This window comes from Branchiostoma floridae, chromosome 11, assembly GCF_000003815.2.
Source record: "Branchiostoma floridae strain S238N-H82 chromosome 11, Bfl_VNyyK, whole genome shotgun sequence".
Taxonomy (NCBI): domain Eukaryota; kingdom Metazoa; phylum Chordata; class Leptocardii; order Amphioxiformes; family Branchiostomatidae; genus Branchiostoma; species Branchiostoma floridae.
Genome location: NC_049989.1, coordinates 4,468,116 through 4,485,225, shown reverse-complemented (window position 1 = coordinate 4,485,225; position 17,110 = coordinate 4,468,116). Strand labels below are relative to the sequence as shown.

The following is a 17,110-nucleotide window of genomic DNA, read 5'->3' as shown; positions in this document are numbered from 1 at the left end:
AGAGGGCGGGGCTATACTATATCCACATAGACTCGCTCCGCCCATGCTTGAACTATTACATAGTAAGTTGTATCTATGTATAAGTGTGTCTGCGCATCTGATGTGTTGCATTTCTGATCACAGGACCTCAACAAACACCCCTGCCCCAGTGCGGGAGCGGTGTGCAACGGTGCCTCTGCCAATGGCAATGGTGTGAATGGCACAAGTACAAGCCCCCTGAGGTGTTGCCAACGTGGAGTTACCTGGTGCCGTCCCACCACCCTGGCAGAGTTGTACGGCTTGTTGGAGCGGCACAGTCAGGACAGGTACAAACTGGTGTGTGGGAACACAGCTGCAGGTACGTAATGTTAATCACAATGTCAACCCTTAAGTTGTGTTTACATTAATTATTTAGACATCCATGTAGTAAAATACGCGAGATAGGAGTTACACATTTGCCACGCAAGTTCTTTCTTAGTGTCTGGTTGAACATCCGTTGAACTACAGATTCTCTAGTATATTGACGGAAAGGTCGTTGATGCTACCTGAAATGTTAATTGACAGTTTACAAATCTAACCAGCTACTTGGTAACTGTTATCTTGAACATTGTATTAACGATTTCTCAAACATTAGCCGTAAATACACGCTGTAATTCATATGGACTAGCCTCAGCTGTGAAGATCACATTGAGCGACATTTAAAGATATTCATACTAACGAATGAAAAATGAATGAAAAATCCTAATGTTATGCAATTTTCCAGGTGTTTACAAGAATGATGGCCCTTACTACTGTCTTATCGACATCAAAGATGTGCCTGATCTGTACAACCGTCAGGTAAGATTGTTTAAAACAACTATGATTCACTACTGTAACTGATGCATTCGGGTTGATACTATTCATCTCCACTATTCCTCGTTCATCTTTTTTGGTTGTTTTTACTATACGCCCCATACTTGTATGCGTCTAGATTTTAGGGATAAAATTTGTGAGAAACTCATTCTTTCCTTTTCTAGGCTGGCCCGCCATTGGTAGTTGGCTCTGCTGTGAGCCTGTCTGCCGTGGTGGATCTGCTGCGAGCCGGTTCAGACCGGTCTCCGTCCTACAGCATGCTGGCCGACCATCTATGTAAGGTTGCTAACGTATCCGTCAGAAACGTGAGTGTGGTTGACGATTTGCATCTTTAGATTCATATCATGTTGAGAATATCTCCTTTTTCACTGTTTGATACGTTTGAAATTATCGTTTGGAAAGTGAGACTCAGTGTTTTTAAATTTCAGGTTGGTAGTTGGGCTGGGAACCTAATGATAAAACATGCCCACCCAGAATTCCCTTCAGACGTCTTCACCATCATGGAAACTGCGGGGGCCAAAGTCACCATAGGTCAGAGAAATTGCTGTTTTCTTTCGTCAACAATTCTACAACGTCAACAGCAGCATTTGATGGATAACAGTGGCTGCTTTAAATTAACTATTTCCGTTTTTACACTTTCTAACGTTTCATGCTCCAATTCTAGGATTCAATGCGTAATGTAACATTATATTTCTTCTGATAAAAAAAAGGCTTCGGGGGTGAATCACAGACAATGGCACTCAGTGACCTTTTGGAAACTGCAATGAATGGCAAGGTAAGCTTTTTTCTTGTAAGGTTTTGAAAACATTCAGAATAGAAATTCCGCTTGTAAGAAGAGATGGGCGCATGGCCAATATTGCTAATCTCACATCTGGAAAATTTTACCTCATTAAATTTCTATGTTGTTTTATTCTAGGTGATTTATTCCCTGGAAATTCCGCCCGGAAATCCTGAAGACGTGTTCCGTACTTACAAAGTCGCTCCTCGGTCTCAGGTTTGCTCCAGTTTCTATGGAATAACGATTACACGATACAAACTGTACATATTTGAGGACCTTATTTGTGCAAAATGGTTCCATTTATTAATAGGAGCATCCAAAAGATTGGCACGTTGCATTAACATGTTCTTGCACAGATAGAATGCAGTTCAGTCAAAGCGACATGCTAGTGGTATTTCACAGGTGAAAATGTAATATTATTATAAAGGACTGTTGCTCTTCCAGAATGCCCATGCGTACGTCAACGCTGGCTTCAGGATGACACTGGACCGTCAGAGTGACTTAAAGGTGGTCACAAAACCGTACATTGTGTTTGGTGGCATCAACAAGACCATGGTATTGTCTCTACATGTATATACAATTACTTAGTCTCCTACGTCTTGAACATTTCATAATGTTACAACTTTTGATTAATTTCTGGTATGAAATTAACAACTTCAAATACATTACGTAAACATGGCCTGGGTAACTTGTGATATAGACTTGAATGACGATATCATTAACATGATTCCAGGTACATGCCTCTGCCACTGAAGACTTCCTGGTTGGAAAGAGGATCACGGATGCTGAAACACTGAGAGGTACGAGGCTGTCAAGAAATGCATTTTTATCAAAAATGAAATATATAATACTATGAAAAACTAGACTCTTATCACTTTGATTTTAACGATCATTGTGAATAACTAAGTTTCAGAATCGATACTTTGACTAATCAAACCAAACATTATTAAACATTAGCTATTTTAACGAACTATAGACTATTACTATTATTCTGATTTGGGATATCATTGTGATATAGTTTAAGAGTCCCAATGGCCCTGTCTAAGCAAAGTTACAATGATCAAACTTTTCGGCTGTTTCCTCCACAAGGAGCCCTCGCCGTACTGCAAGCAGAACTGGTGCCGGATGATTCTGCTCTCCAGTCTGCACAGTACACAAAACAACTGGCCATGGGTCTCTTCTATAAGGCACGTTCAACATACACTTACAGTCTGCAAGAATTGTGGAAGGAGCACGAATCCTATATAACGTTATTATATGTAGCAACGCAATGCTATCCACGACTTTGCTTCATCTTCTTTTCGAGGGTATAGCTCTGAAAGCTAATTTATGGCTATGATAGGTTTGTGCAATTGCACACTTACTTATCCTCTTCGTCCCATGCGAGACATAAGACCATCATGACAATTGCACACACCAACCAATTAACGAAATACTTCTCCCCCTGCAGTTTTATCTGTCTGCCGTTGGGAAGGAAAGCCTGACAGAGCCGGTTCGCTCGGCGGCAGACTCGCTCGCACGTCCAGTGTCCCGCGGAGAGCAGCACTTCCAGACTAAGGAGTCTGAGTGGCCCCTCAGGCAGCCCATGCCTAAAACATCATCCAGGGTGCAGGTAAGATGGACTCACAATTAGTACACTGCCGCATTGGCCTGGCAGTTATATTTAAATTTCCTCCCAGTATGTCTAGTATGGGAGAGGTGTTATATCGCATGTCTGCATATAGCTTTGTATCACTAGTGGTTCTGTATCTGTTACTATTCTGTTTCTTTGTTTGTCCGTTTGTTGTTTGTTTAAAAACAGCATCCGTAACACTGACCGACATATACCTTAAGATTTTATAGGTAATGTACATGTACAGGTATGTACACAACAGCTGTATATAGGATATAATCAATTTGTGGTGGGGGTTAGGAAAACACATACATGTAACTGATAACCATTTCCATGGTGCTGAAATGGCTTTCAATTGATTCAAATTGTACAAATGGCCCTGTGAAATCAAATACAACCATAAACTACATGAAGATGATGAAAAAAGGATGGAGAGAATATTCTAACTGCATAAACTAATGGTTCTTGTTTATTACTATATTGAGGCATCTGGAGAAGCCATCTATATCAACGACATGCCTGCCACGTCTGGAGAAGTCTATGCTGCATTTGTGACTTCGACTGTCGCCAACTGTAAACTTGGCAACATGGACTTTTCACATGCCATGGTATGATTGTGGCAAAACATTGTTGTGCTAACTTTTTATGTGTGAGAAACACAAGTAAATTTGCAAGAAAAATTCGCTTTGGATATTTTGTCGCTGGATGTAGTATATCTCTTGACAGATTTTTTCTACAGTTTGGATGCTTCTGTTAAGTACAGAATGCCACAATTGTGTGTTGTGTATTTCACAGGAAATTCCAGGAGCAGTTGCATATCTGACAGCCGCAGATGTCAAAGGAGAAAACAACTATAATCTGCCACCATCGCCTGTAGCTGAGGTATATCTGTGCTCTTACATATTGTTTAAAGGACATCGGGAATACAATTGGGGATTTGTTTGATTTCCTTCATAAGGAAAGAAATCAGGTGGTGACTATTAATACAAACAAAGGCTTAGAAGAAATTGCTTAGAAACTGTGCTTCTGGCAATTTTAGACATTAAAACAGCATCTGAGCAAATTCAGACCAAATGGACCTCCAAGGCTCACTAAAACCAAAAGTAGGATAATCCAGCGAATGATTTGGAACAAACTGCCAACGCGTCTTGAAGAAAACTTTTTCTCAACCTTCACAGATTTTCTCCAGCAATGAGGTGTCGTTCGCAGGTCAACCAGTGGCTCTTGTCATTGCAGGTAAATGTCGTTTTTTTAAACATCTTTTTGAACGCTATTGGCCACTGTGAAAGGACCACATGAGCATTAAGAGAGTTTTGTCTATTTCAGACACCCAGGTCCACGCTGATGCCATGGCTAAAGCTGTCCAGGTTACCTACACCGACATAAAAACCCCCATCCTCACAATCCAGGACGCCATTACTGCAGAATCCTTTCACCCGATCGTTAAGGAAGTGGTAAAGGGAGATCCAAAAGGTATTGTTTACTTGCAATCTGAATGAACATATCGCTGATTACCGTCCATTTGTATGAGAACATTATGACGTGGGACAAACTGACTATGCAACATTTGTCCAATTTCAACCAAAGCATACCTTTCCGTGTTTAGGTGCCCTAGCTGCAGCTCCGCATCGTGTCTCTGGTGAGGTGTCGTGTGGTTCTCAGTACCACTTCTACATGGAGACCCAGGTGTGCCGCTGCACTCCGACTGAGGATGGGATGGACGTCCAGTCTGCTACCCAGTCCATGGACTCAGTCCAGGCGTCTGTGGCACAGGCGACGGGAATGTCAGCTCACAGGTTAGACTTAATATATGGAGATGTCTCAGAGACACCAAATCGCGACAATAGATTGCTCCAAGTGCTATGCACTTCTTGATTACAACATTAATGTTACTCATCACTCAAAAATAAATCCAACTAAACTATTTTGATTTTTACAAAGAAATGCCAGTGATTCGACCAAATTTGAAGGGAGAATGGAAGACGGAAACAGGTAAACACAATAACGTTATAAGTGTTCCCAAAACTGTAAATGCAGAAATGTTCGCTGCACAGTGGATTAATGTTCGCGGTGATCACTTCACCGCGAACGTGAATCCACCGCAAAAAATTTTCTATTATGGTATTAGACTGCAGTGTACGCTGTTACCGCGAACTTAAAACCACCGCGAAAGTCATTTTCCCACTACCGCGAAATTAAATCCCCGCAAACTAAAAATGCATTTACAGTATCTTGAATCATATCAACCAATCAATTAAATCTCCAGTTAAATTCTATTATACATTGTTACAGAGTGTATGTTTCTGTGAAGAGAGTTGGTGGAGCGTTTGGAGGAAAGGCTGCAGCTTCCAAGCTGCCGGCTGCTGCCTGTGCTGTGGCTGCTCAAAATCTCAACAGGTAACGTCACATGCTGCATGCAATAGTTTAACCCTATTCAGATATTATGTGGACATCATGTTCTGAAAATTTGGTGGCCCTACGGCACGTCGTGTTAGAGTTATAAGACTTAGAAGTGGAGGGCCTCAAAAGCCCCCCCCCCCCCACCTTCCAGGGTTGACCAAAAAAGCCCGGTCTGACTAGGGTTTTAAATTGGAGGGAAACTCTAGCAACCTAAGAACTATAAAATTTAGATAGTATAGACTTTGTTCTGACAGGTAAATTTCAAATGCTTTCTTTGATATACCTTTTTCACATGATTGACACAGCGCATTGAATCATGTCGTCTTTTTTCAGGACTGTACGCTTGAGCATGTGCCTTGATGCAAACATGGCAGCCATGTCGAAGAGAGCACCCTATCTTGTGAAATATGAGGTGTGTGTGTATTTAGTCATACCTGCCACAAATAATGTGATGTCGTGAAAAACAATCCACTTTGTCATTCTAATTTAACACGTTTTTTTCTCCTATTATACATAATTTCTGGCATAATCAGAATACAAATATCTATATCAAGAAAAGGGCAGATTTGGGTGTTTGATTGATTGATATAGACTTCCCACTAAGTCATACCATCTTGGGTTATTTATATTTACAGGTTGGTTTTGACGATGAGGGAAGGCTGCTTGCAGTGGTGTACAATCTTTACGAAGATAACGGATGTTCGGTCAACACGTGCTTCCTCCCTATTCTGCCATTTACTGCTGAGAATGGTGAGGACTCATCAAGATGTTACCGGAGTTCAATGATAAATGGTAGAAAATGTTGTGCTACCACGTGGCAGTTTATGTCAGTGTATTTGTACGGATTCTATATATAGTGCTACAGGTCTTGTATGCACTTTGTGTACATAACAAAAATAAACAATGCCTTCACTTGTCAATTTTCTAAATGGCCATAACTATTAGCTTTACCATTTTCATATAATAATATGAAATATACTAGTTTGGTTCTTGTATTTTGGATTTCTTTGGATTAAGTTTCTTAACAGTCCAATATGTATGAAGGTGAGTCAGAAAGTAATGCAAGTGGTTTCATAATAGACACATTCGGTCATTCGAGTCTGTTATGAAACCACTTGCATTGCTTTCTGACTCACCCTCGTACGCAGAAACAGTAGATATAAAAAGAACATGAATTAATTACACATATTTGACCATTTTAGTGTACTATTGCCCAAACTGGGAGCTCACGGGGCAGACCTGTAAAACCCACACTGCTCCAACAACCTACACAAGAGCTCCAGGTAATATTTGTCTGCGGTATTTCTTACTACATGTATAATCTTTTCTCTATGTAGTACTTAGCTGTCAACGCATACAAAAGTAAAAGATAGCTTTGTGTAAGTTACCCTTGGATTTGATACAATCGTGAATAAGGAATCAGGAATCTGTTTTAGGTAGATTTTTTCATGTCAATTGATGTCGATTTTGATATAAAAGTCAATTTACGTATTGGTCTAAGATTTAAGATTTGATTTCGTAGATTTACGTATGAAATTTTATCAATAAAGGTTATTGAAAATTCATGCTTGTTGGCTAATGACAAGTTAACAAGCATAAAGTGAAGCACTAAATATACGAGCGAAACAGGCAATGAATTAACTTACGTTTCCGGTTTATCATATAAGGTTCTTTATCTATATATGTTACTAATGCAGGCATGGACCTCTTCTTTGAAAGCAGTAGGTATTTAGAAATATCCACGATTACTTTACTTCCAGGGTTTGTCGCAGTTCACTTTTGTATGGAGCACATCATCGAACACGTGGCCAAGACTCTAAATAAGGACCCTACAGACATACGCAGGATCAACATGTTTGAAAACGGACAGACCATTCTTTCTGGAGACACTTTGTCTGACTGCAACATCGCTCAGCTGTGTGACGGTACTTCTGTCTTGTCCTTCCAGTTTGTGATTTTAGAAAGTCAATATGCATGTGTTTTTTTAAAGATTTCCAAAAGTATGGTCGTCTCTAGTTGTGATTCTGTTTGTTAGGCATATTATCAACCTTATACTACGTCGTTTTCACCTGATCTACTAGTACATATGCCGTACTCAATGTACAGCAAATTGCGTAATAAAAGTCTTGTAATATCAAATACAGCTACACATTAACTTTGAACACATATGTTGCAATTATTGCCGGAGGCATTCCACTCCAGGAGTGAGACTGTTTTTTTTCTGACAGATGATTTTTGCGATACAAATGTACCCGATTAAATCCTGAACGATATGTCACATTCTGTAGACCTCTTGACATCGGCAAAAATCAAACAACGACAGCAGGAGATAGAGGTCTTCAACAAGGTGAGAGTTCTATTATATTATTGAATGTGTGAATTATTTTCACAAATATTTCTGATCTATTTGTTGTACCAGTTGTGATCTTGGAGAAACTTTGCTTGGCGGGCCAAGTTAACAGATCCAAGAAAGCTAAGCATAAGACTAGTTACTGGACCACGTGCACGATAAATTGGACATGGCCAGAATTCAAAGTTGTATCATTGGCAAATAGATAAATAAAAATAAATAAATAAATAAAAATATGAGAAAATTGACGATGCTTATTTCTTACAGTGACTTGTTTCTTAGTCTATGTTAAATCACTTAGTCATTGAATGAATAACGTTACGTTTTTAAGTTGTTGTTGTTTTTGTTGTTGTTGTTGGATGTCCATCGCACTGCGATGATGACTTCAATGGCGGCTCAGGTGTGATCATAGCCCAAAAGTACAATCTTATATAATAAAGGGTTAATGCCCCGCCCCGGGGTGTATATGGTGAGATAATTCCTGGTCAGGTGCGATAACCACCAAATAAACCACCGAGTGAGCGTAGCGAACGAGGTGGTTTATGAGGTGGTTATCGCACCTGACCAGGAATTAACTCACCATATACACCCAGGGAAAGGGCGGGCATTAACGTTATTATCATATAGCCTATTCAACTGACACATATAGCCTATCCAACTGACACGTCAGATCGTCAGATCGAACAAGATTCGTGTTCTAATACCCCGAATAGAAGTCAAATTTGACCATCGGGTTTGTTTAGTGGGGGTGTTGAAAGTCATGTTCAATCTTTTTCTATTTAAAATTCATTTATATCTTTTTAATTGTGTTGTAGTTTAACATAAATTGTTCGAAATAAAGTACAGTACGCTGTTTAATAGATATAATCGATAAATACGTAACACTAGTATTAGCGTCCTGTCCCCTCTATAATGGTGCGGTCCAAAAAGTGGTCGGTTATTCTAATAACCGACCACTTTTCAGGTTACTGCCTGATAACCCATAGGAAATGGGGGCCTCTGATTGGTCAACTCCATCTGGCTATATGATAATTCTTAATACTTGTTCTGGATACATTTTTAAATAACCACCGCTTAATCGCAATATTGATGTCATTGACAGGAACATCGTTGGAAGAAAAGAGGCTTGTCTGTGGTTCCTCTTCGATATGCCATCTTCACATCCTTTTTCCGTTTCACCGTTTTCGTGGCAATCTACCACACCGACGGCTCAGTGGTCATCACACATGGCGGTATTGAGATGGGACAGGGTGTGGATACAAAGGTGAGAAGACTGAAAGAAGATGGATAGGCTTTTCAGTGTCGTATGATCCACAAGGATCCCTCTAACTGAAGCATGAAACTCACACATAGCGTAAATGCTCCAGTTAATATTTAGGACGATTTATTTCTCAGTATTTTATTACAATATTTACAAATAACGTTGTATAACATAAACATAAAGTGGACCATCTAAATCATAAAGCTATACCAAACTGATACAGAGGAAATGTAACATAAGATAAAGTATACAGATCGGACAGAGGAAGATGATGTATCAGTTGTACATAATTTTCCCACTTTCCTTGGTACTTCGCCATATTCCCTCTCCAGGTAGCGTTTTGACATTTTTCAACCTTTTCGAACATATCAACGCAATTAATGAATGGTTTGAAATGACTCAGTAGCTTTATAAAAGTGATAATCGCAGTCCCTATGATTTTGAACCTTTAAACTTCATACGAGTACAAAATATTTGGTACTCTTATGCGGGAAAGGCTTTCTTATAGTCCTTGATATATAGTAGAGTGGACTTATTCCTCAGCTAACCGACATCTATCACACCACTGAGTCATCCCTCAGTAAAAGTTTCTGAACCCTTCTGATGAAGGTAGTCCTTGGTACATGTGGACGTGGACGAACTGCTGTTTGTTTTCCAACTGCAGGTTATGCAAGTGGCAGCTGCCTCTCTGGGAGTTCCCATGGAGATGATCCACACAATGTCCACCAACACTCTCTCCAGCCCCAACAGTACCGACTCAGGAGGAAGTGTTACCAGTGACCTGAACTGCAAGGTAACGTTTATTACAGTCCTTTAATACCAATTTGTCGCACAACTCCACGGAGGCACAAGAATGGCTCAAATAACAATGACAAACGGCCCGGCACAGAACTTCCTGATTGCAGTTTAACTACAGACAATGTTGAGGATGTTGATTATAAGAACTTTAATAACCCTGCTACTGACATATTATCTGTCCTGCCGTCTCCAGCGTCTTGTCGTGATTTTTATCGTGATTTCAAGAAAAATATACCCATAATTTAACAGTCCCCAGAGCAATGCTTCTTCATCCCATTGTCCAGGGAGTGCTTGAATGCTGCCGGAGGCTGAATGAACGGATCAACCCTATCCGACAGGAGATGGGCGGAGCCCCAAAATGGACAGAACTCATCAACACCTGTCACAGTAAAGGAGTGGACCTGTCCGAGAAATACATGTGGGTGCACTTTTACCGGTATTCTTCTTGATAGGCTTCAAAAAGCTGTCAGAAGCGTTGGTAAAGATATCATACATTTTCCATCTGCCTACAGGGAGCATCATCCACTTCCGGGACTGCGCCCTACGTACAACAGTTTCGGTGTGACCTGTACGGAGGTGGAGCTGGATGTCCTGACAGGGGAGCGAGAAGTCACCCGGTCTGACATTCTGTTTGACTGTGGGGAGAGGTGAGTACAAAGTTTCAATGCTTTCATCCCGCTGTGACCGAGGGAATAGCCTTAGTTGGGCTTAAAAATGCAGTTGGTAGGTTGTATGAGCACCTGGTTGTATGCTGAAACCCTGGCTTGGTCAATATAACGGAATGCTTAAAAATTGTACATTGTGTTGATACCATTCAGCACATATGAGAAGGGGTAAATGTAGTTGAATACCCGCCAGTGCCAGTAGACTTGCCTCCAAGGCTCAGATGCAATGCTTACACAATATTATAGTGTGGCCCAAGGGTCCATGTATGTGTATTTATATTTACCCGAAAGTTGTGAAAGAAACACCAGTAATAACGTTATACCCAAAAGGTGTGAAAGGGATTTTAACTTCCACTCCAATAGGCCTACTCAGGGTGAAGACGCATACATTAAATTCTGTGTTTCGTACCTTTTCTCCTTTGGTTCTTACAAGCAACCAAAGTTCTAACTCCTGCCGGCTTTCACGTGTACTTCACAGTGTGAACCCTGACCTGGACATAGGACAAGTTGAGGGCGCGTTCGTGTTCGGGCTGGGCTACTGGCTGACGGAGAAGTGTGTGTACGACAAGGAGACAGGGAGGCTACTGACCAACGGAACATGGGTAAAGCCAACACAGTTCTGTGGCTATGCTGTTGTTGCCGCCTATTTCTTGCATTGCAAAGTTTAATAGAAAAGTATATCCGTGTGCATTTGACCCGTACAGGCAATTTACACCCAAGCCACTAGGTCCCATTGGGAGGTTATGTTTTTCAATGAATATGTCATGCACTGTTAGAGAGAAATAGAGACATAAAATGTACATATCAACTTTACTTGTAAACTGCAACCTATGAGTGTTGTGTGACTGTAATTTATGGATTTCTAATCACATCATGAAGGAATATAAGCCTCCTGCAACCAAAGACATCCCAGCGGATCTCCGAGTTACCCTGTTACCAAACTCGTCTAACCCGTACAGTGTGATGAGGTCTAAAGGTAAGGAGATCATCATCATATCTGCGCTCTTTGAAAAATAGATGGGAAAAATGGACTCCGAGGTATTGTTTTGTGTGTGTGTGTGTGGTGTGTGTGTGTGTGTGTCTGAATGTGCGTGTCTGTCTGTCTGTGTTTACAGATATTTTTGATCAGCATAACTTTAGAACCTCCAGATGGATTTTAATGATAATTTGTATGTGGATTGTGGTTGGGAGGACAAAGTTCAAGGTCAAGCTAGAATGAAAGGACTCTTTGGACTATATCAGTGAATCAATAAAAGTGATTACAGTTTGAATTGTTATTTTGTGTTGAATCTAGAAATTTTGTATGTGCAAACATATCAAGGTCAACCCTGCCCCCCTACAGCTGTATCTGAGCCGCCACTGCTGATGTCCTGCTCCGCCTTGTTTGCTCTGAGACAGGCTATCCAGAGCGCACGGGAGGACTCTGACAATGGGGCTGACTTCTTTCCCCTGAGTAAGTACGGATTAAGTGCGATTGGAAAAAATATAAATTATTGCCATTCTATTCCGCAAAAATACACAGTTGTCTATCACTGATTCTGTGCATCACTGATTCTATGTATCACTGATTCTGTGCATCACTGATTCTGTGCATCACTGATTTTGACAAAATACAACCATGAAATACATTTTTGTTGCCTTATTGTTTCATTGATTGGTTGGATCAGATGCACTGGTCAACTTACTATTCACATTGCAGATGGCCCCGCCACTGTGGAGACTTGTCACCAGGCCTGTCTTTTGGATTCTTCCAACTTCACTCTGTGACAGCTCGCTTGATCACTAGCGGACCTCTGTAATCTTCAGTACACAGACGTGTAACAAGGTGTTCCTTGTGCAAAAATATAGCTGATTTCCGTGTACATCTTATTCTTGTCTAGAAGAGTATTCAATCTTGTCACTTTTCCACTGACATGCCGATGACAGCGTGAGTAACGTCGACCGCTGAAGAGAACTAAGTCAAGTGAAATTTTGATTGCACAACAATTGTCGCAGGTACCATGTAGGGCAAGGTAATATATACATTGTATTTGTTTTGTATTAGGAAACTGGCTATGAATTAACACAGGGAATGTATGTTGTAGGCTATACAATTTTGAGAGAAAACACAATGTACAATATAGACCAAAGCGTTATAACAGACTACTTAAAACTTATACTAATCTAGTACAAATTAGACGTAATGACACATGAAGATAACTAATGATCCAGGGGGCTAGTACCTCCCTTGTAAATCCCACTATATTTGGGAATTGTCCTTTAACATCTTAGAAATGTCTGAGGAAATGAGTCATGATGACTAGATTTTGAAATCATGTAGTTAGTAGTAATGGTTTTATTGAGTACATACAGTTCACATTGCCAAGACGATTAGCAACCCATACTCATGGGTTGAATTGCAGTACTGACAATTACATACTAGTAGTTGAACATCGGCGGAATCAGAACATCAAGAATAAAAGATTTATACATCTAAAATTAACTATAAGCTTCAAGCTTGAATTTACAACTAAATAGTTTCGAAATTATGTGGCATTATTGAGTCCATTCCAAGACACCATGCGGATGTTTGTTGCCATTGTTTAGTACTGATTTTAAAGTTTTGTAATTATATGTCTAGGACATCTCGAGAAACAACAGACACATTATGGATATGAAGACAAGGAAAGAATGAAGTGTAACATACGGTAACGTTACGTGTCACGGGGGGGGAGGTGTTACGTATGTACAAGTGGCAGTTTTTAGACTGACCTGTGCAGGTTCAGGTCCAAAGGTCACAAGCTGCCTCGATGGGTGATATGGCGGCGGTAGGGGAGTGGCAGGGTCGACAGACGTGACGGCTTTCACCGCTCGTATGTACTAGTGGTCATTTCAAGATATACTGTTCTACCAGTTATCACCTTAAGATGTATTTGGCCCTTGTTTCAACTTTGGTTTTGTTACAAATGTTTATTCCTTACATCACAAGCTACCTGCCACCAAAAAAAATCAAGGCCAAAAAGAGCTCTTTGAGGAAGTAGTAACACATGTACCCGGGCTCAGTGTGGGCATTTTAAAGACCCCCATCGATGGCACAAATAGCCAGGGCTTCATAGGACAAGATACGGTGCCAAGAATCATTTTCTCCGAAAACCCAGGCCTGTTGATCCAAAACTGATCAACATCCGTTGCAAATGGCAGTCAAGGTCAAAGTTTTATCACCGCCTGCTGTTACAATTTCACCGAAGCAGCAACTAGAAAGAAAGAGAGAAAACACTTATAAGATGTTTATAGAATCCAATAAAAGCCTGGTGACACTATATCTATATCTATCATTGGTATTTGAGAGGATCAACAGTTTGCTAGTCTGAGGTTTAACTTGTACGTATTTAGTCTGTGTATGGCCTTGGGCAGACTCAGGGTGCGCGTGGCGCACCGGTGCAAAGGTTGGCAAAGCTGTGAGTGGATTCAAGATCAAAGGTTAACATTAGCTAGTACAATGTGGTTGTCCATTTAGGTCTGTAATATGGAAAATTCCGATGGTTTTGACACCGACAGAAGACGGTGTCTTGGGGTGCTACGAGGGGCGTTCAATAAGTAATAACTCTGACTCATTTCCCATAGCAGGAGATTAATGAAACTTGACACAGTTATTAGTCTTTCTCTTCATAGAAACCACCCAGAGTTATGCATTTCTCCCATCGTTTGATGCAGCTCTGGACACCGTTTTTGTAGGACACCCCAGGTTGGTCCTCCAACAGATGCCTCATCAATGGCAGAAGAGGAACGACCAGGCCTGGGAGCTGTTTCCACAGACTTCTGGCAATGTTTGAATTCAGGATGCCAGTGTTTTACAAGGTCATATGATGGGGCGTCATCACCATAAGTTTCTTTCATTTCATCAAAAGTCTCCTTTGGTGTGCGTCCTTTCAAATATAAAAACCGGATCACTGCGCGACACTCAACTGGCTCAATTTCACACCTGGTCCATTTCACACCTAACTCAGTTCAAACACCAGTAAATCAGAAACCACAGTTAGTTCAGAGCTGTTTTTTTGCAACATAAACTATAGAGATATAAATCATAACACATGCAAAATTTCATCTAGATCAAACAACTGGAAGTGGGTCAGAGTTATTACTTATTGAACGCCCCTCGTAGGCACTCCAAACTGATGTTTTGGCATGAATAAGCAGCTTAACACTAACAAGAAAGTTACGCTTACAACACAACCAGTGGTTACTTACTAGTACTTTGAAATTCATCATACGCTCTAACCGTATGGGATATCAGTTTGCAGGCAAGTCAACACACAACTTCACTGAAAACAATTTTTTCAGGAAAAGTGAACATACAAACAACACCATGCCGATCCTACCGGACGCGAATGAGGACTTCGATGACAAGCTGACCTTCTGGGTGAACGGGAAGCGTCATGTTGGTATGTTATTTGATAAATAGTTGTGGAAAGGAATTCTTTGGCAAGGACATCTCTTTCTAACCTTAATAATGCGCACACAACCTAATAGAATAAGGTAGAATAGGGGACTATTCAACCTCATTGTATCAACCTAACAGAAAGCAGGTCTGACAGACACGAAAAAAGATTGGAAAGGCGAAGATTTCACAAGTAAAAAAGGTTTTGTTGCTTGTTGAGTCTAAAGTTATCATTAACGTTACCCTCCGTTCAGTTCAAAATCCAGATCCAGCCATGACCTTGAACGAGTGGCTTCGTTCCCAGCGTGGGCTGACGGGGACAAAGGTCATGTGTAGGGAAGGAGGGTGTGGCTGCTGTGTTGTCATGGTGACGCATTCAGATCTGACCAATGGAGGAGCATGTTCTTATTCCTTAAATTCGGTAGGTTTTAACCTTTGGCATGTTGATCTAAGCCTATCTTATTTCAATATGGAAAAGAGTTCCTAGACTTTATATCTCCATGAAATATTTAATTTATGTCAATGAAATACCCAAATCTACATGATCTATGCATGGTTATAGCGTTGTATACCTTTTATCATCGCCATTCTCTCCGTATATCAGTAATACCATTAACTAGTATACACACCTTGATATCCCTATTCCTATTCTCATTGCCCTTATAATTCATAGATTACGCAACACCTACCAACATACCAAATATCGCAATCCAGTGGTTCTTAAGTTATGCTGACAAATATCTGGAAATGCATGCACACGCACAACAGAACCTCCATTTTTCATGGACCGATTGTAACAAACTTTTAATATCATTTGGAGTATGTTGGAAGGTATACGAAAAATAAATGCTCAGTAATATCTCTATCCCTCACCCCCGCCCTAGTGCCTGTGCCCTCTGTGCAGTGTGGATGGCTGGAGCATCACCACGGTGGAGGGCCTTGGGGGACAGAAGGGCGGCTTTCATCCCATCCAGCGCCGCCTAGCAGACTTCAGCGGCAGTCAGTGTGGGTACTGTAGCCCCGGGATGGTGGTCAACATGTATGGGTAAGTAGCTGATATGCATTTGGTTTAAAAACATATAGTACAGTGTTGAAATAGCACGTGGCAATATAATGGCAGAAAGACAGTACACAACTGTAGTTCAGCCTATTTCTGATGGCTCTATTTCACAGGTTGCTGAATAAGAAGCCGCTACCCAACAAGCAAGAGGTGGAAAACCACTTCAATGGGCACATCTGCAGATGTACAGGTTAGAATGAAATAAAACAGAATGAATAAACAAAGCCCTTTCACTTGAACAATTTTGGTAATGGTGTGCATTCAGCACCAAGGACAAGGACAATATCCTAATCCCTGTAACTACTGATTAATGAATTCTACAATATAATCACCTCGTTTATTTTGTGAGAATAGTGTCAGCAAATGTAGTTGCTATTGTCCTAGTATCCGTGTATGCAAATGCATTTCGCATTTCTTAACTCATGGACAAGATGTATCGTTTTCAGGTTACAGACCCATACTAGATGCCATGAAGTCTTTTGCTGTCGATGCAGATCCAGAGAAGGGCGGATGTATTGACATTGAGGTACTCTTGGAAATTCAAGGACTATGTAATCAGTATCGCAGAATTATGATTATGATAAGGACATCACTTCAAAGACGCTCGTTATCACATTGACCTTAACGGTTGTAAAGTTAACAGCAGAGACTTCATATTCTTCTTCCATAACAACTTTTTATTGTTAGTATTACTATATGCCAGATCTGCAAAAAAGCAGTTACTCAATCAACTGGATATGATTTTGGAAACGGTCAGACGTTTCAGATAGCAGCCACTAGCTATCTTTCGTCAGTGACCGTTTCCAAAATCATATCCAGTCGCTTGAGTAACTGCTTTTTGGCATATTTTATTACCTGGATATCTAATCTTCATCGACGTATATACCAGATCTTTATGTAGGGGAATATAGGGGCATACATAATGTATCTATGCATAA

General features: G+C 40.6%; 2 protein-coding genes across 13 annotated transcripts in view; both read left to right on the top strand.

Moving 5' to 3' along the window:
* LOC118425674 (xanthine dehydrogenase-like) overlaps positions 1-13,177 on the top strand; it is a 21,618-nt gene extending 8,441 nt beyond the window's left edge. The window contains exons 17-35 of the mRNA XM_035834690.1: positions 3,707-3,829; positions 4,017-4,103; positions 4,400-4,457; positions 4,548-4,694; positions 4,828-5,017; positions 5,514-5,618; positions 5,955-6,033; positions 6,257-6,371; positions 6,824-6,904; positions 7,382-7,546; positions 7,910-7,968; positions 9,074-9,235; positions 9,897-10,025; positions 10,315-10,448; positions 10,543-10,677; positions 11,174-11,297; positions 11,575-11,671; positions 12,038-12,148; positions 12,395-13,177. Of these exons, the coding sequence (XP_035690583.1) occupies positions 3,707-3,829; positions 4,017-4,103; positions 4,400-4,457; positions 4,548-4,694; positions 4,828-5,017; positions 5,514-5,618; positions 5,955-6,033; positions 6,257-6,371; positions 6,824-6,904; positions 7,382-7,546; positions 7,910-7,968; positions 9,074-9,235; positions 9,897-10,025; positions 10,315-10,448; positions 10,543-10,677; positions 11,174-11,297; positions 11,575-11,671; positions 12,038-12,148; positions 12,395-12,462 (2,169 nt within the window). The 3' untranslated portion in view covers positions 12,463-13,177. The remainder of the gene's footprint in view (positions 1-3,706; positions 3,830-4,016; positions 4,104-4,399; positions 4,458-4,547; positions 4,695-4,827; positions 5,018-5,513; positions 5,619-5,954; positions 6,034-6,256; positions 6,372-6,823; positions 6,905-7,381; positions 7,547-7,909; positions 7,969-9,073; positions 9,236-9,896; positions 10,026-10,314; positions 10,449-10,542; positions 10,678-11,173; positions 11,298-11,574; positions 11,672-12,037; positions 12,149-12,394) is intronic.
* Positions 13,178-14,853: 1,676 nt separating this feature from the next.
* LOC118425672 (xanthine dehydrogenase-like) overlaps positions 14,854-17,110 on the top strand; it is a 30,221-nt gene continuing 27,964 nt past the window's right edge. For all 12 annotated transcript variants that reach the window (XM_035834678.1, XM_035834677.1, XM_035834679.1 and 9 more), the window contains exons 1-5: positions 14,854-15,116; positions 15,367-15,533; positions 15,997-16,157; positions 16,286-16,362; positions 16,619-16,698. In XM_035834678.1, the coding sequence (XP_035690571.1) occupies positions 14,957-15,116; positions 15,367-15,533; positions 15,997-16,157; positions 16,286-16,362; positions 16,619-16,698 (645 nt within the window). In that variant the 5' untranslated portion in view covers positions 14,854-14,956. The remainder of the gene's footprint in view (positions 15,117-15,366; positions 15,534-15,996; positions 16,158-16,285; positions 16,363-16,618; positions 16,699-17,110) is intronic.